Source organism: Pistacia vera, unplaced genomic scaffold (genome assembly GCF_008641045.1).
Source record: "Pistacia vera cultivar Batoury unplaced genomic scaffold, PisVer_v2 Contig457, whole genome shotgun sequence".
In the NCBI taxonomy this organism is placed as follows: Eukaryota; Viridiplantae; Streptophyta; class Magnoliopsida; order Sapindales; family Anacardiaceae; genus Pistacia; species Pistacia vera.
Genome location: NW_022196287.1, coordinates 245,550 through 265,727, shown reverse-complemented (window position 1 = coordinate 265,727; position 20,178 = coordinate 245,550). Strand labels below are relative to the sequence as shown.

The 20,178-nt window shown below is 34.1% G+C and overlaps 2 protein-coding genes and 1 pseudogene across 2 annotated transcripts; all 3 read right to left on the bottom strand.

Moving 5' to 3' along the window:
* Positions 1–2,902: 2,902 nt before the first annotated feature.
* LOC116144808 (putative disease resistance protein RGA3) lies at positions 2,903–5,911 on the bottom strand. The gene has a single exon (XM_031430235.1). It carries the CDS (start codon positions 5,909–5,911, stop codon positions 2,903–2,905), a length of 3,009 nt encoding a protein of 1,002 aa, XP_031286095.1.
* A 9,237-nt stretch (positions 5,912–15,148) lies between these two features.
* LOC116144807 lies at positions 15,149–17,797 on the bottom strand (annotated as a pseudogene).
* An 87-nt stretch (positions 17,798–17,884) lies between these two features.
* On the bottom strand, positions 17,885–19,759 carry LOC116144806 (putative disease resistance protein RGA3). The gene is made up of 2 exons (XM_031430234.1): positions 18,842–19,759; positions 17,885–18,685 (listed from the first exon to the last, which is right to left on the bottom strand). The coding sequence occupies exons 1-2, from the start codon at positions 19,757–19,759 to the stop codon at positions 17,885–17,887; spliced, it is 1,719 nt and encodes a 572-aa protein (XP_031286094.1).
* Positions 19,760–20,178: the final 419 nt, after the last annotated feature.

The window sequence follows — 20,178 nt, the reverse complement described above, 5'->3', positions numbered from 1 at the left end:
TAATATATATTTCCACCAACGATGTTAATTTGGAAATAAGATATTAATTGTGAGAATGAGAATTAAATTAACAAGATTTAAAAAGTAAAGAAAACACAATTGCAAGAACATCACTAGAGCTTGATACATACAATTTAATGAATATGTAGAGGTGACTTCATCTTCAGATGCACGAATAGCTAGCATCTATTGTATCTAGAAGAAATTAAAAAAAAAAAAAAAAAAAATGAAAGAGAAAAAGGAGGACATCAAACACTTAAGCTGCATATAAAAGGTTCTACCAATTATAAGAAAATGCAAAAAAATATATAAAGGGAGACAGTTGTCGAGAACTATAACAAAACTTTTTCCATGAAAACAAAACAGCTTAAATCACTTCTTGAGATTCTATATGCCAAGTCCAATAATCTAGACAAACTAAAATTTTAAATGAAAAAAAAAATTAGAAACGCTAATTTATGTAAATAGCAAGCTACAACTCTTCACATTATCTAAATGAAAATATTGTTTTACATTATTAAAATAACTTACCGATATAGCATATAATTGATTCATTCCACAGCTCAAATCAGAAGCTACAAGTGATTCATATGCATCAATTGGAGACTTCTATTGCTGCTCTTATATCAATTTCCACCAACTACATTAATTTGAAAATTATAAGATAATTCATTGGTAAATACAATTCAAGTACATAATTAGAGCTTGAAACATGCAATTTAATGCGTATGTAGAGGTGGTTTCATTCAACTTTCATCTTCAGAAGCACGAACAGCTAAGCTTATGTTGTCTAGAAAAAATAAAATTAAAAATGAAGAGAAAAAAGAAAAAAAAAAAGACATTAATACTGTATTAAAGAGACAGGTTATAAAAGGTTCAAATATCCCAAAATTTAAAAGGAAAAGATGTTATCAGGAGTGCTTATAAAAGCTTTTCCATGAAAACAAGCAGTTTTAAGTCACTCCTTGATTTTCAAATGAGTAAACGACATGTTCACACCCATGGTTTGGCGAATTTTAAGTTCCCTCCCTTAGTTTCACAAATTACAGATTCCCACCCTTAAATTAACAGAAAACTGTTTAATCTAATAGTTAAAAAGGTGAAGTGGTCATTTCAAAGATAAAAATTTCAAAATAACCCTTCACTTCTCAAATTCACCCTACCAACAAATTTTAAAATAACCCTTGACTTCTCAAATTCATCCCACCGGCGATTTCAGGCCATTTCGACCTGTTCCCAACCCAGTCAACCCCTCCCGACACCACCATTACAATCCCCTCAACCCCAAATCAAATCCCTAACCTCCTTGCCTAATTGAACCCCCAATTGCCGGCCACCGCTCTTAGTTTCAGTTAGTATTTCATCCAAATTTTGGCAGGTCCCGACACTGGAAACCACCCCCAACACCAATAGCATCACCGACTTCTCCCCATCAAAACCCCCAACATTGCCGACCACAATTGCCTGCTGATCATTGCAACCTCTCCCTTAGGTTTTTGCATTTTGTTGCACCTTTCAACCAAATTCCAGCACCTCGCTGAGGTGCAATCAGGTGGAAAAATTAGGGGTTTTGGTGAGGAGGATAAGGGGATGCAGATGGTGGTGTCGGGGAGGTCCAATGGTGTTGGAATCAGACCAGATTTTTGGCTTGGTCAGAATCTCCTCTGGGGGTTATTTGAGATAAATTTGAGATGTGGGGATTATTTTGAGAGAAAAATAACGGTGTTAATTTAAGGATAAAAATCTACAATTTATGAAACCAGGGGTAGGAACTTGCAATTTCGCCAAACCTTGGGTGGGAATATGTCGTTTACTATATCAAATTGTCAGGTCAAAGAATCTGAGCAAACTAAAAATCTAATTGAATGAAGAGATGCTTCTAAAATAACGAAATCTGTGGTGGATAAAAGTTCACCTTTTATTCAAAGTTATAATTTTGGAAGCGTTGCATCAATGCTCTGCTATTGCAAGCCACAGCTGTTTACATTATCAAAATGAGGAGCAACATTATCAATGTAATTAACAGTAATTTCTACACTATTAAAGTTATTATAACTTGCTTTTGGCCATTTCTTTCTAAAACTTGTCGCATGCAAAATCACAAATAATGATTGAAATTACCCTGGCGCAATTCCCAGTTAGATTAAAGTTTAAAAAACGTCTTTCTTTCTTTTTACCGGAAAATATTCTGTTTAAAATATTTACACAATAGTAATTTTTTCTTCAATCTTAGCAAACAAAAAAATCAGACATATTACCCAGATAGTTGATATTTCTTGCGTCTGCAAATTGTCGAAGCAGCAATAAATCAGACAACACCTGCAATGTTGTTTTGATTGAGTAAAATGTGCTTGCATCACATTGCAAATAGACTAACAATGGAAACATTAACCATTTGAAAGAAAAGAAAAGAAAACAATGAAGTTATAGAAATGAGAGGATTACAAATTTGCTTAATTAATTTTCCAAATGGCTGACATTGAAATCATAAAATAAAAGTTACGGAAATTCAAGAAATCAGAAGAAAATAAAAATTACGTTGCTGTATGACCTGAATTTTCAGAGACACCCAAATGAGAAGAAGGTTGATGTCGCATTGCAAAGCCCACAACTTTGAATCAAGACATTTCATGTTAGATGAATACAAAAGTGAAAGAATTCAAAGAAACTAATTTGAAGGGGTAAGATACATACCATCCAATTAACTACAAATTCCAAAAAATTTGCATCACCAACCACACGCCACCCCCCGCCAAAACCAAAACCGTGTCGTCCATGCTCTGCATTACAAATGTAAGAAATTAGTTAACTCAAAAAGAAATAAGTCAAACACAATAAGAAAGGTCGACTGACAAATTTGAAGAGAAGTATCAACCTATTGATGAAGAACTCACAATTGAATTCAACTATAATCAGGTATTTTACGAATGACCATACTCCGAAGACTTATCCATTCTGGGTCATTTTCTTCAATGGATTTAATAATTGGCTTTTGAAGAGAGCGGAGAGATTTTATAGCTTCTTCCAATTTCGGAACTCTTGGACATGACAAAATTTTCAAATCCACTAGAGAAGTAAGGTTTTGCATCATTTCCACTGGTAGAGATTCTAGATCGAGAATTTTAAAAATATGCAGAGACTTTAAATTGGAGAGATGGGCAGAAAAGCTGGAGGAAGTTGATGCTCCCACTCTATTCATCAACATCATCGTCCGTTCTAATGTTTTTGAACTAGTCTCACTCAACCTTAGTTCTTCTAGAGATGGATACAGCGGCATGAACGTCAAGTTGGGGCAAGTTTGGATATCTAATTTGGAAAGACAAGGATATGAAGGCAACTCTGCTGCGTTATCAACATCTGTCCTCCACCATCCCTTCAATTTAGGACAATTGTAGAGTGCCAGTTCTTTAAGTGACGGGAAGAATGTTGAACAATTGTTACTTGCTTCATCTGAAATGTATTCCACAACATCTAGATATGCAAGAGACAAACTCTTCAAATGAGGTAATTGATCCAACACTGGGATACGTTGGCATCTATTACATTCTTTTATACTAATTGAAGTTAATTTTGTGAGGGAGGAAAGCCAGCTACACAGCTTCACACCTATGAATGAACTTATAATAATTTTTTTCAAATTTGGGTGTGGCTTTAGACCTTCTAACACCAATTCATCACTTCCTTGAACCTCTCCATTATTACTTCTCCCCCAATCCAATACAAGAGACTGAAGAAATCGCTTTCCTTCTAAATTGGCCAACTTGCCATTTTCCTCGTATTTTAGATTCTTTATATTTAGTTTCCCCCTCAAGTTGTTCAACCCATTCAATTCCTCTATCCCATTGTGTTTCTTCTTTCTTTGACTTACTACAAATAGTGACAGAGTCTGAATATTACTCAAGCATCCTAATCCACGTGGCATTCCAATTAAGGAATCACATTTTTTGTTTATAAGATGCCTGAGATTCACCATTTTTCTAATATCTCTTGGTAGTTCCTTAAGCTTGTCACAATGGGAGAGGTCTAATGTTTCCAAATTCCATAGTCTCGACATCGAATTTGAAAGTTTTTCAATATGCATATAAGAAAAATTGAGATATCGTAAATGCCAAAATTCACTAAATAAACTCTTCAGCTTACCATTTGAATGCAACAACTTCTTAAACTTTAACTGTCCAAAATCCAATGTTCTCAAGTACTTATAACTTGAAAAAATTTCACAACCACCAACCAAGTCAAATCCCCAATTTGATCGATAAAATAAAAGTAAAGTTCTTGTATTTTTGGCATTATATAATCCAACTGGAAATTTCCATGATCTTTTTACATCACCACAATCAAGTGATACATGACGACATCTTAAATCCACATCTTTAGCCGTGCCTAAAGTTAGTAAGGTGCATTCAATTCTTGCCACTAATTGTGCAAGGTCATGCATAAGATCATGCATCTTACATGCAATTACATTGCCCCATTCATCATATTGAGGATCTTGGAAAAAAGACCTCAAAAGTAAAATCATAAAATACTTATTACCTACATCTTCTGGACAATCCTTATTTGAGGCTTGAAGAAACCCTTGTGCCATCCAAAGATATATTAGCTTTTGCTTCTTGATCTTATAACCTTTGGGAAACAATGCACAATAAGCGAAACATTGTTTCAAGTGTGAGGGGAGATGATCATAACTAAGCTTGAGTGATGGTAAAATATCACCTTCTTCTTCAATCACATTTGACATTTCATTATCCTTAAAATGCAACCAATCATCTTTTTTATTACTACCATAAAGTAAGTGTCCTATAGTCGTTATAACAAGAGGAACTCCTCCACACTTTGCTACAATCTTCTTTCCAATCTCTACTAGTTCTGAATCTTTTGGCTCTATCTCATGTTCAAAGGCTACTTTTGTAAACAAAGACCAAGACTTGTTTTCGTCTAGTACTTTCAAGGGATAGACATAAGATTTAATTTTGTTAGCAACCTGCTCATTACGTGTAGTCACTAGTATCTTACTTCCTCTTTCACCATCCATTAACAAATTTTTTAATTCATTCCATGTATTGGGATTTTCATTCCACATATCATCCAGAACTAGTAAATATTTTTTCCCATTAATTTCTTTCCGTAGGTACTCTTGCAATTGATCCATTTCAAGTCCTTCAATTTTCTTACCAGTTGCAGATTTTAGGATCTTTTCCACAATTATTTTCACATTAAAGGTATTAGATACGTAGACCCACATCCTTAATTGAAAATAGTTTATGATGTGCTCATCATTGTATAAAAGTTGAGCAAGTGCGGTCTTTCCTAATCCTCCAAACCCAAATATGGAAATGATTGAAACATTCTCATCCGTGTTTGAGTCCAACAAAAGTTGTATAACCTTTTTTCTATCATCATTTCTTCCTATAACCTTTTCTGCACGTATGAAGGAGTGTGTTTCCCTTTCTATGTTCATGACTCTTTTTTCCTCAAGACTCTCCCTAAGGTCGAAGTTCCTATCATTATTAATTGCATCTAGTTTCTCCTTAATAGCCTTAATCTTACGAGCCATTTTAAGACTATATGTGATCTGATTAGATTTGGAGAAGAAAAGGCGTACCTCTTTTGCCATTTTATTTCCAGTCATTACCTCTCGTCGTTGAAGGTAAGCAGAAAAATCATCTAGCAAGTCATCTGCTTCATAAAATGCATCTTTGAGCCTTTGAATCCAATCTGTCACCACGTGGTTCATTTTGCTGTGCTGCTCCTCAGCATCAAGAAGTACATTTTTGATAGTGTTGACAGTGTTTTTGAGTTTTTGAATCTCATCTTTAACACCCCATGCCAATTTGCCTTCTCCGAGAGCCAAGGACCCCAAGCCTACAAAGATTTTCCCCGCAATGTCAAATGCTATTCCTTCTGCCATTTGTTCTTTGTTGTTGTAATACAAATTAATTTTAAGTGGGTGAAGTTTTAAATCTGGCTGTAAAATTGATTGTCAGACCCTGTTACATATGTTTATAGATAAAAATAACGACTTCTTGATCAATACACAAACCTGAGAGATGAAAAGATACTTGCCTTGGTGATGGAAATGCCAAGCAAAAAGAAAAGTAATATATGCTTGTCGTAATGATAGAAAAATAAAATCAACCGTCCCCACGAGATTTTGCTTTTAATTAAGGAAAAGCAAAGGAAGTTGATTAGAATAAAAAAAGCTTTAATTTATACATTTTAATAACTTCAAAAATTTTACTATTAAATAAAAACAAATTAGCGGTATAGTTGTCTTTTACTAACGGTTAGTAACCAATTGGATGGAATTAGAGTTTTAAGTAAATGTTTCCTAAAACTCTTTAAATATTCTATAACCATCTTTACTAATTTTAATTCCTAAAATGTCAAGAGTTTGTTTAAAAGACAGACTTTGGCCATAAAATTACATGATTTAACCAAATTACCCTCAATTAAAATTACAAAAACAAAAATACTCGAAATGCGCTAGAGTACCAAATCTAACGTGGTCTATCATGGTCTAGCATGCTTTAGTTAGATTGCCTAACTATACTATTAAATTTCTAGATTCGATCTAAACTATCGATTTTAGCATAGTCTAGCGTCATACACTAAAAATATAGTATTTTTGGTTTCATTAAGGATATAATTGGTAAGTCACTATATTTTATGGTTGGATTCGTACTTTAAATAAAACTTGCCCATGTTGAGAAATCGTGATTATTGAGTTGATTATATATATCAAAACCCCAAAACTTTTTTGTTTTAAATATTAAAAACATAAAAAAAACTTATGTTACTTGATAATAATCAAACATTAGTACATATTTAACGGATTAACACAAAAATTTATAATGTGAATCGCATTTAAGGTCTGAATTCCAGATATAATTTTATCTTGCATCTTTATTGCACCCATTCAAAACACCAATGCTTTTTGCTTTCGCCTTTTTTTTTTTTTTTTTTTTTTTTTTTTTTTTTTTTTTTTTTTTTTTTTTTACAAAAGAATAAGTATCAAATAAAGAAAAAGAAAGCATAAGAGAGAACAATACTTTTAATTTTAAGACATTGCGAACTAATAGCCAAGAGAACCATTTTCTGTTTTTCAAAAACTTTGTAGAAAACATGTTTTCATTCATTTTTATTTTCATAATACTGTTTTCAAAAGCGATACCGAATCTGTTTCTAAACTTTAAAATACAGAATTCCAATTTTCTAATTTATTTCCTCGGAAATAGTTGCAAAGTACCATAAAAAATGATTTAATTCTCAAAATAGATATTTTAGAGAGGTTAATAGCAGGAACAAAGAGTTTGTTTATATAATTTCATTCTTACTTAATATTTACATATGATTTACATTTTTGTAAGATCAAATTTCATCGAAGTTCTTTTTTTTTTTCTTTAATTAGAAACAGACAAATTTTATTTTATGATGATTTCATAATCTTAAAATACCTTTTTTTGACAAATTTCAGTTTTAATGAGACTTTAATTTATGAATAATATAATATATATTTAAAGTTTGTATCTCACCTTTGACATTGAAATGACGTTTAAGTAACCAATTATTGCAAATCATTTATCGTCGTATTTCATCGTTCATGCTACATTATCAAAAAGTTTGGATATTTTTGATAACAAGTTAACTCTAATGTCTTTTTCTATGGTGTAATTAATATTCATACATATTAATCCCAAATTTTATTATTGTTTTTGCACGTGAATTTCTAACAATCTTATATCATTAATATTAATATATATTCCACAAAAAAGAAAAATGTTTTCATATTTAAGTGGCCAATCTCAAGTCATTAAAGAGTTGACTTTTTGTAAACATGCACTTGTGCCTTTGGGATGCATTGAACTAAACCATGTGAAATTTGAAGCTTATGTGTAAATGCCGAAACTAAAGCTTAAAATTCCACACATTTGCAACAAGCATATGGACCTTAATCCTGGGTGAGTAAAAAGCTCTTGATTATGTAATGTTCTCTTTGATTAAACAATGGTTTTGATGAAATTAATTAAAGATATTCCTTAATTTTCTCATTATGGCACATGTCACACAGACCTAGGGTTTGCCTATGAAAATAAATATTTTCTTTTATTTTTTATTAAGCACGCAACAAAATAATAAACTCTAGGCACCAAAGCATTAGATCAAAGAAAATCATTCTTTCTTGATCTTCGGTGTTTGCGAGGTCTTATGTTGATATCAAGAGAAGATAGTTTCTTGTTGTTATGCCTCAAAAGTCACGCTTATGTCAGTCTAATAAATGTTTAAGCTCATATCTCCTCAAAGATATTCACACCAACTCTATCTCATTTCAAGAAATGAATGGACGAGAGTCTTCCATGTGTCAAGGCAACTTGCAAAACACTCATTACATTGAGTGCAAATGTGTATAAATGGGCACTCCTCTTCCCGAAGAAGGAGGTTGGGTTGAGATTTGAGCTTCATTTCATTCTCTCTTTGTAAACACTGTATTTCTTCATCTTTGTATGCCTTACGGGCAAAATCATAGAAATATTCAGAGATCAATAAAATAACAGTAGATGTAGGAGTTGCTTATTACATCCGAACCACTATAAAAACCCTAGTTAGTAAATACGGGTACGGCAAAAAAACAGTACGAGAATTTTACGGGTATAATACGGCAAATGGTGAAAAATACGTTTGTAAAAATTCGGTCATAAAATTCGGATACGGAAAAAATACGATTCGGATATATACGGGTTTAATACGACACATTGTCAATAATACGTTTTGAAAAATATGGCAATAGCAATCTTGGTTTTAACACTTTTCAAAACATCCCAATTTAAATAATAAATTGTGGTCGACCCTACAATTTATTTTCCTTTTTATTTAAAGTATATTTGAACAATAACTAAGACTAGTATTTTTATCCGTAATTTTATAGCTACGCATACAAAATTTGGGTTCCAATTAGTATAGTTGTTTTATTTTCTGAATTTTATGTTCTGAATTTAATTGGATAGTGCATTCAAAGGTCAAATAATAATAGTGTTATGAAATCTAAAAACATGACAGAGTGCACATGGGTTTACAATTTGCAGTTGGCGTTGGTTGCAAGCTGATGGTTTGTTGTTTTTTTCTTCTTCTTTAAGTATCTGCCAATTCCAAATCCAAGCCCGACAATATTATTTTTATGAATTCATGCTTTTCTTTTGCAGTTTTGCCTTTACCTTTTGCTTTCATAGATGATCTTTAGTCTTTTCATTTTGACCCATACAACACAAAACAACAGAACTAAATGAAATATTATGTTAAAACAGATACCAAATATAACTCTCACAAGCATTTCATCAAACATATTTCAAACAAATCTATCAATCCACCAACATAACAAATCCATCAATCCACCAGCCCCTATTACTACTACTCACACACCAGCACAAACACAAACAAATCACCAACATACAAGATTCAAAGAGAGTTAAAAAGAGAAGAGAAGAAGTGTGTAGCTTGAGGCTTGAAGAGTTGAAGTCTTGGACTTAAAGCTTGGAGAAGAGAGTTAAAAAGAGAAGAGAAGAAGAGATTAAGACTCAAAAGAGTCAAGAGATGAAGAAAAAAGAGTTGAATTGTTGAAGATTTGAAGAAGAGATGAAGACTGTGGAAGAGAGAACCGAGGAAGAGGAATGAGATTTTCTTTAATTTTAGTCAAACCCAACCAAAACGACGTCGTTTTGCCTTATCATTTAATTATTTTTTTGTTTGCAAAAATTCGGCAAAAATTCGCGTATAATTCGCGAATTATACGGATAGGGTATATAATTCGCGAATTATACGGTAGCCCTAATAAAAAACGTGAATTCGCGTTTTATACGGGAATTATACAGCTAGCCGTATAATTCACGTATAAAACGCGAATTTACTAACTAGGATAAAAACCCCTCTTGCCAATCTTTTATTTATGTTTTCTACAATATATATAATCTCAGCTCCATATTCAAATCTCATGGATCCATCACGTGTGATTCCTAAGTCTGCTTAACGCTTCTCACGTGCAAGTAGTTGGCGTCCAAAATCAAGCGTTAACAGTTTGGTGGCCCATGCAGGTCCGATTCTCAAACCTGCATCCAAGTTCCTTGATGGCGTGCTTAGATCTCAAACCTGCGTCAGAATTCTCCAATTGTGTGGCTAGATAATCGTGTGGCCAGATCGTAGATCGCAAGCGTTGGAATTCTTCGATCGCGTGGCCAGATCGCACGCTTCAGAATTCTCCAACCACGTGGCCAGATCGCAGATTGCACGCCCATGCCGTCCTGATCCTTGGCTTCAGATCGCTGATCTTTAGCTTCAAATCTCGTGTTTAGATCACTGATCACACGCTGAGATCGATGATCTCTTGCGCTCTTAGGTAGAGCTCGTTATGATCTCTCAGGTCGAGCTCGTTATGACCTCTCAGGTCGAGCTCGTTTTGATCTCTCAAGTTGAGGTCGTTTTGATCTCTCAGATTAAGCTCATTTTGTTCATTCAGGTCGTTTTGACCTCTCAGGTCGAGATCGTTTTGCTCTCAAGTTGAGCTAGTTTAGCTCAGATTGAGCTCGTTTTGCTCTCAAGTTGAGCTCGTTTTGCTCAAATTGAGCTTGTTATGACCTTTCAGGTCACAATTCTACCAGATTTCAAGTCGAGCTTCTAACAAATTTCAGGTCGTGCTTCTAACAGATTTCAGGTCATGCTCCTACTAGATTTTAGGTCGTTTTCTTACCAGATTTCAGGTCGTTTTCCTAACAGATTTTAGGTCGAGTTCTTCAGTTCGAGACTACAACCATTCAGATCAAAGACTTGAGTTTCTAAAGCGCGATTACGCACTTCAAAAACTAGGGGGCTTCTATTATGCCTCAAAAGTCATGCTTATGTTAGCCTAATAAATGTGCTGCCAAGCCCATATCTCCTCAAAGATATTCACACCAACTCTATCTCATTTCAAGAAATGAATGGACGAGAGCCTTCCATGTGTCAAGGCAACTTGCGAAACACTCATTGCATTAAGTGTTTAGGTGTATAAATGGGCACTCCTCTTCCTGAAGAAGGAGGCTGGGCTGAGATTTGAGCTTCATTTCATTCTCTCTCTGTAAACAATGTATTTCTTCATCTTTGTATGCGTTACGGGCAAAATCATAGAAATAGTCAGAGATCAATAAAATAACAGTGGATGTAGGAGTCGTTTGTTGCATCCGAACCACTATAAAAACCCCTCTTGCCAATCTTTTATTTATGTTTTCTGCAACATATATAATCTCAGTTCCATATTTAAATCTCATGGATCCATCACGTGTGATTCCTAAGTCCGCTTAGCGTTTCTCACGTGCGAGTAGTTGACGTCCAAAATCAAGCGTCAACATTTGTCATCCAAGGAGAAGTGAAGAGGAGCTTCGAAGACTTAAAAGAGTTGAAAGCCTTCATTAAAAGGTATAAAAATTTTAAGCCTATTAAGTTTTAGATTTTGGTTCCTATTTGCTTCAACTCTCCATTATAGGAAATCAATTCCAACAGTTGACTTTCTGTAATGGTTTCTAAATGGAATTTGATTTTTTGAGGGTTTTTTTTTTTACTACTTTCACAAAATGTTGGGGGCTATCAGAATTGCGCCTTCTCCTAGGGAGTGACTGTAAAAACCCTAAGAATAAGGGCCAATCGATCATAGCATGGGATTGAAATCCAAATGTTTCGTATTTTGATTCAAATCATCCAATATTTTAATATCNATATATTATTAAAACTATTAAGAAAGTAATCACAAATGACACAACGGGGACGAATGTAAATCTAAAGAAAAATAGTAAAAAAGAAAAATAAGTTTCAAGTTTGAAATTAGGAAAAGAGGTGATAACAAAAATCCTAATTAAGTTTGAAATTGGAGGGAAGGGGTAGAAAAAAAAAAAAAAAAAAAACTAATTAAGTTTGAAATGGGATAAACAAAAAAGCTAATCAATGCTAGAGGATTATTTTCGGTACAAATGAGGTTTAAAAAGAATTATTTTAAATATAATAAAGGTGAACTTAGCAATGCAGGGTACTGATCAATTATATGGCGACTAAAAACCACTTCCCTTAACTATATTTACGACTTTGTATTACATGTGTTAGATATATCAACTTTTATGTTTTTAACCACAAATAAAAATTGTAAATAGTGATTTTTTTTGTTATCATGTACACATATAATAGATGTGGTTAAATTAAAATGTGATAATTAGCCCACTCTGCTGTAATGAGAGTATGACTATTTGCATGTTAAAAGTGATACTCTCATCGCAACAAGTGAGCTGATTGTCATTTTGATTCTCACCAATTAATCAAATTTAGGTTCGTAGTGAGGGGCCGCATACTTTGGGATCTCAATGCCTACCAAGAAACAAGTAAATGTGTGAACAAGAACAAAGGAAATGAAAATGAAAGAAAAGTCCGAAACCAAAATGGCATTTTCAATCACCTTGATATTTCTAGACCACAGTAAGAATCAAATTGGATTTTAAGTTGTATTTGTATCAAAAAACCCAATATTGCACATAAATGTTGATAACTTGATTAATGATAGATAGAAAAAAAAAAAAAAAGACCTTCAAATCCTTCTTTAAGGAGCTAATTACAACGCTAGCAAAGAAAAAATGACATTAAAAAAGCTGCCCTACACAAAAATAAGCATGTTACTATGTTGAAAGTTCCGGTGTTAGCATTTGCAAGTCTATTCTTAAATTTGAAAGAGACAAATTTCCAGTATATGGAATTAAAATTTATGATAGAAAGAGTCTGAACAGAATAGCGACCATTGCAAGAGCAATCAGACATAGGGCAACAAAACATGACAAAAAAATTCCATAGATATTTGATGGTCCGCTCTCCTTTAAAAGACAAGTGTACTGAAGCCTCTGTCACGATTAGTTTATTATTCTGTTGGACACTTTTGGTAAGGGTTATTTTTGTCATTTCACAATATAAAAAACTTAAATTAATTCAACAAAAGCATTCACTAATTATAACATGTCAATTTAAGACTAATGAGTAATGAACCTCTACGCTTTTATCATATCTGATTTGCGTGCAAAGAGTGAAACCAAAATCTTGTACTGCATCAATTTTAACTCTTTAACGTTTTGGCTTCAGGTTGGTTAGGCTAATCCAAGACTTCCCGGTACCAGGCTTGCTGCTTCATATGTAAACTTCTACATTGCTAATGGAGGGATCACCACACCACGTTTCAGGGACAAAAAATGAGATGATGAAGCTATTCGCGTGTTGTCCAAAGTGTTCCCAAATCATAAAGTAAGCAAGTGATTTCGTTAAATATGTCATTTCTACAATCTTTGCATAACGTAGATTGAAACAGACTGATGTTATATTTGTCTAATCTTGATCTCACCTTCTTATTTTTCCTTTATGGATGAACTTATAGAATGTTTTTTCGGATCAGGTGGTAGGAATTGAAGGTGCAAGGGAGATTGTTTTGGCAGGTGGAAATATTCATTGCATTAGTCAGCAACAACCAGCCATTCCTACTGCTGTTGCATAGCCCAACTCTATTGGAATCCTGAGCTGCTTTTGATGAACAACAGACCATTTGTATTTTTTATTGATATTTCAAACTACAATTATGAATGGCGGTTATATTAAAATTGAAAAAATGGAAGTTTTTAGTTTATTTAATAAACGCTGTCTGTTATAGCCACAGTTGAATTATTGGCATTACTCTGTTTTGCCTCTGGCTCTCAAAGAGAGACCACTGACCAAGTATTGCTTCATAATTCACAAATACAGTACATTTCTGTTAAAGTACTACTCAAAGAAGAAATGGGAAGCCCGATAAAATTAATCCAGCATGGACAGCAGATACGATTTTTGACGGATGTCTGAGCCTATTCAATCCGAAAACAGTGCAAGTAAATAGCTGCATAAGCATTCTACTATGGCTCAATAAGAATGTTTTTACCAAATTGTCCAGCTATTCCTTCAGCGGTCCTTTTTTTCACCTTGAACCCCCCAACCAAAACACGCAAGGTCACACAATTAATTACATAATCCTAAAGTCTGAATCACCTATTTCTATGTCCCTTCAAGTAAAACATTCTTTTCACTCTCAGAGGATAAGGGATAATCACTTTGGATAAAGAAAAGAAACCTTAATAAGGAAAATAATGTATATGCCAGGTGTTCAAGACCAGTAAGAATAGCAATAAACACATTTTGGTTCTTAAAAAAAAATCCTGTTTTAGAGGCAAAATATTTGCAGAAATTTAGATTTTGTAGTTAGGCAAGTTGACTTGAAACTTACAGCTTTTGACACTAGCTTCTTGTCACATGTAATATGATCAGGAGTAAATAGCCCAGATTCACAACTACCCATGGTTCCAAATAGGAAGTCCAAAAAGGTCCACACTTAGGACAGCATGATATCACTGAAGCAAACGAAAAAGAAACCTATTTTTAAAACCACGATGGAGACAGTTGCACTAGATGTATGCTTCTCGTGAATGGTCTAAACTAGTAAAAGCCAACTTACGATCTGTGTTTTTTGACGGATCCTTTGGCCATGCTCTCCTTGAATAAGCTTTTGTGTTATTAATATCAACCTTAATGTTTCTGGGGACAGGAAAAAATCTAAATTGCAACTGTGTTTTGCTAACAATTGTTATCATCATGTATCTAGCACCCGTTGTCAGGTTTCTTACTTAAGGGTCAAACTTAACGTAATGTACTTCCAAATATACCAAATTATGATAAACTACGAAAACTACCAAGGTTATGTTGTACCAATAATCTCAATTCCCCTCTATTCTCAAAACAAATCCCATTCTTCGCATCATGAAACCTATGGATTAAACCAATAGAAGATAAAAAATTTCATCATCCAAACCTTTCACCATTTTCAGACTCTGCATTTGAATATTTCATATTATCCACAGAATTAAGTTTTGGTCAACTAGATCTAAACTCGTACAGATAAACATCTTTGTTTCACACAGCTATTAGCATAAAATATCCCTCTCAAACAATCTCAGTTTGCAGAATAGTATGGAATACAATATGCAAAAGACAACATCCATACTGCTGCTGAAACCAACATCTTGCAGACCTTAATCATGTACTGATGTCAAGATAGATGAAAAACAGCCAGCAATCAAAAGCACTGCACTCTGCACATTTCAGTTCGGGCATAGTAGATCTCCTGCATCTAGTATGAATTCGTTGGCACAGTAAACGGGCTCACAAATTTGACAAGACATTAGAACTCAAACTAATTCTAATCGTCATATATCTGAAAAAAGGCCAAACTGCAGACTGAGCATACGCAAATTGCAGACCGACCTTTACTCCAGCCCTCCTTCCTGCCTCCAAATTTTCAAAGCTACCCTTGAAGTGAGAAGTTAGAACAGCTAGACAAAGCAACTTATCTTCGTATTAACATTAAGCCAGGACTGCAAAAAGATAAACTCATAAATCCATATACCTTAAAGTACTTTTTCATCTGTCAAAACACTGAGGCATGCTGCTCCACCGATCTCATTGGCTTGGCATTTCAACCTATCAAGAGAGCTTAAGATAAATAACACATCACCAAAACACAAGTTGTACACAATAGTTTCTGATTCAAATCCACTCCACATGATTCCCCAGCTGGGAGAAGCCCTCTTTACTTCGGCAACCAAACCAGGCAGTCCAGTTCGTAGATGGGCAGCTCTAAGAGCTCCCATAAAATCTCTAGCGGGTGGAGCATTCTGAAGGGCTTTCTTCAGCATATCAAGTGGACTACTCTCTTTTAATTGTGAAACCTCAACATCCTTGTGCCATACGATTTACTCCAAAATTTTCTGAGAACTGCTCTCATTCTGAATCCGTAACTCAAAGGGTCCTGCATATTCCAAAGGAGGCCCAGTGGGAGCCCTTCTTATTCTTATACCTTGGCTAGCAGCTACTTCATTTCAGAACATCCCCACTTCCCATTCTTTCGCCTTAAGAGCAATTTCAGCATCCTCCTTCACAGGAGAAATTACAGCTGACCCATCCTTGCTCTCAGGCTACAAACACAGTACAACATTCTTTAGTACCGGCCGGTAACATTACCAGACTAGTTGCAACACAATGCAACAATAATTAACATCCACCAATCACATATAAATCCCACTAAACAATAATATTACACTCACAAACTACCTACAATATCTCTCCTTCAAAAATTCATCTACCCTAATGATAACACAATCAAATTTAAACAAGTTAAAATAAATTTAAAGAATAATTGAACTGATCGTAAAACAATGTTACTGCCGGGGTAACGTTACCGCGCCTTACCATTCCCGTAACGTAATTAAGATATTATGTGGTAGTAAACTAGCAGTAATGTATCATTTTTTCTCTTCAGTTCAATCAAATAACAAGTAAAAGGAACAGTTTTTTTCTCTGTAGTTCAATCAAATAACAAGTAAAAGGAACGTTTGTGAGTTTACCTGTTGAGCTCGAATGGAGGCGGCGAGGGTGTGGCGTATATGCGGGTCCATTGGAACGGAACGTACGATTGAGTATGAGAAGTGATCGGGTTTGGGTTTGAGATTCAGCGATGCGGTTCTCGAAGAAACTAAGCCCTCCATGAATGCACTAATAGAAAAAATTAAAATCAAATTTCTTCTATCATAAATTTAAAATTATTTGGCGTAAGATCGAATTTTAAGAAAATTGAGGTGTCGGCATGAGAGAATAATTGTTCAACAATATACAATAACATAATTGATACAAGTGGAAGTGGTTCATATGCATCAATTGTAACTTCAACGTTCTGTTTATCGCAAGCCATAACTCTTTACATTATCAAAGTAACATTAAAGTGCTATTGTATAAGACTTGAAAAATAAATATTTTATTGTATTAATAACAATTCGACAGTTTTTTTACCTATGTTTTAACAAATTATTCCATTGAAGGTAGAGAGAGATACTTGGCTTCAATTCAACCAAAATAATAAAGTTAAGCAATAAATGCACTAAAAGTCTAAAATTCAAGTAGTCATAATGCAAAATTGTGCAGAAAGAGAACAGATTACAAGAAGGGATATGATTTACCTGGATAGTTGGTTTTTTGTTTCATAGTTGCATAAATTTATTGACTGTGGAAACTCCTGAAAGCAAAACAATTAATGAAGTTATAGTATATTGAGGATTAGAAATTTGTTTGATTAATATCCCAAATAGCTACAATAAGAATTAAAGAGACTAATGAAGAGCTAAGATACGTACCATCCAATTAACTACAAAATCCAAAACATTTCAAGCTCTGCATTAAAATCATTTAAAATAAATTAAAAAAAAAAAAATAGTCAAATTAACACAATAAGAAAGGCTGATAGATAAATTTGAAGAGAAGTAATAACCTGTTGAAGAAGAAGAATTGTCCTCGGAATTTATCGATAAGAACTAAGAAGTACCGTCCTCCGGAGAATTTGCAATCGCTTCTCATCCACCAGTAAGTCTCTGGGTATGACAGTCAGATTTTGGAGGGAGGGGAGAAATTTTATATCTTGATCAACGTGAGTCAGTCTTGGACATGACAAAATTTTCAAATCCAGTAGAGAAGTGAGCTTTTGCATCCCATCCATTGGTAGAGATTCTAGATCAGGAATTTTAACAATATGCATAGACTTTAAATTGGAGAGGGGGGCAGAAAAGCTAGAGGAAGTCGATGCTCCTTCTATATTCATCAACATCATCGTCCGTTCCAGCGGTTTCCAGCTGGTCTCGCACAATTTTAGATCTTCCAGAGATGGAAACAACGGCATGAACGTCAGTTTGGGGCAAGTTTGGATATACAATTTGGAAAGACAAGGAAATGAAGGAAAATCTACATCATTATCTCGCCTCCACCATCAAATCAATTTAGGACAATTGTAGAGAGCCAGTTCTTTAAGTGAGGGGAAGAATGTTGAACAATTGTTACTTGCTTCATCTGAAATGTATTCCACAACGTCTAGATATGCAAGAGACAAACTCTTCAAATGAGGTAATTGATCCAACAGTGGGATACGTTGGCATCTCCTACATTCTTTTATACTAATTGAAGTTAATTTTGTGAGGGAGGAAAGCCAGCTACACCACTTCACACCTATGAATGAACTTATAATATTTTTTTTCAGATTTGGGTGTGGTTTTAGACCTTCTAACACCACTTCATCACTTCCTTGAACCTCTCCATCATTAGTTCTCCCCCAATCCAATATAAGAGACTGAAGAAATCTCTTTCCTTCTAAATTGGCCAACTTGCCATTTTCTTCATATTTTAAATTCTTTATATTTAGTTTCCCTCTCAAGTTGTTCAACCCATTCAATTCCTCTATCCCATTGTGTTCCCTTTTTATTTGACTTACTACAAATAGTGATAGAGTCTGAAGATTACTCAAGCATCCTAATCCATATGGCATTCCAATTAAGGAATCACATTTTTTGTTTATAAGATGCCTCAGATTTACCATTTTTCCAATATCTCTTGGTAGTTCCTTAAGCTTGTCACAATGAGGGAGGTCTAGTGTTTCCAAATACCATAGTCTCAACATTGAATTTGAAAGTTTTTCAATATGCATATAAGAAAAATTGAGATATCGTAAATGCCCAAATTCCCTAAATAAACTCTCCAGCTTACCATTTGAATGCAACAACTTCTGAAACTTTAACTGTCCAAAATCCAATGTTCGCAAGTACTTATAACTTGAAAAAATTTCACAATCACCATCCAAGTCAAATCCCCAATTTGATCGATAAAATAAAAGCAAAGTTCTTGTATTTTTGGCATTATATAATGCAACTGGAAATTTCAATAATCATTTTACTTCACCACAATCAATTGATACATGACGACATCTTGCATCCACATCTTTAGCTGTGCCTAAAGTCAGTAAGGTGCACTCAGTTCTTGCAACTAATTGTGCAAGGTCATACATAAGATCAGGTATCTTACATGCAATTACATTGCCCCATTCATCATATTGTGGATCTTTAAAAAAAGACCTCAAAAGTAAAATCATAAAACACTTATTACTTACATCTTCTAGACAATCCTCATTTGATGCTTGAAGAAACCCTTGTGCCATCCAAAGATAAATTAGCTTTTGCTTCTTGATCTTATAACCTTTGGGAAACAATGCACAATAAGAGAAACATTGTTTCAAGTGTGAGGGAAGATGATCATAACTAAGCTTGAGTGATGGTAAAATATCACTTTCTTCTTCAATCACATTTGACATTTCATTATCCTTAAAATGCAACCAATCATCTTTTTCATTACTACCAAACAGTAAGTGTCCTATAGTCATTATAACAAGAGGAACTCCTCCACACTTTGCTACAATCTTCTTTCCAATCTCTACTAGTTCTGAATCTTTTGGCTCCATCCCAAGTTCAAAGGCTACTTTTGTAAACAAAGACCAATACTTGTTTTCATCTAGTACTTTCAAGGGATAGACATAAGATTTAAGTTCTCTAGCAACCTGCTCATTACGTGTAGTCACTAGTATCTTACTTCCTCTTTCACCATCCATTAACAAATTTTTTAATTCATTCCATGTATTAGGATTTACATTCCATATATCATCCAACACTAGTAAATATTTTTTCCCATTAATTTCTTTGCGTAGGCATTCTTGTAATTGATCAATTTCAAGTCCTTCAATTTTCTTACCAGTTGCAGATTTTAGGATCTTTTCCACAATCATTTTCTCATTAAAGGTATTAGATACGTAGACCCACATCCTTAATTGAAAATAGTTTATGATTTGCTCATCATTGTATAAAAGTTGAGCAAGTGCAGTCTTATCTACTCCTCCAAACCCAAATATGGAAATGATTGAAACATTCTCATCCCTGTTTGAGTCCAACAAAAGTTGTATAACTTTTTTTCTATATCATTTCTTCCTAAAATCTTTTCTGCACGTTTGAAGGAGTGTGTTTCCCTTTCTATGTTCATGACTCTTTTTTCCTCAAGACTCTCCTTAAGGTCGAATTTCCTATCAATATTAATCGCATCTAGTTTCTCCTTAATAGCCTTAATCTTATGAGCCATTTTAAGACTATATGTGATCTGATTAGATTTGGAGAAGAAAATGCTTACCTGTTTTGCCATTTTATTTCCAGTCATTAACTCTCGTCATTGAAGGTAAGTAGAAAAATC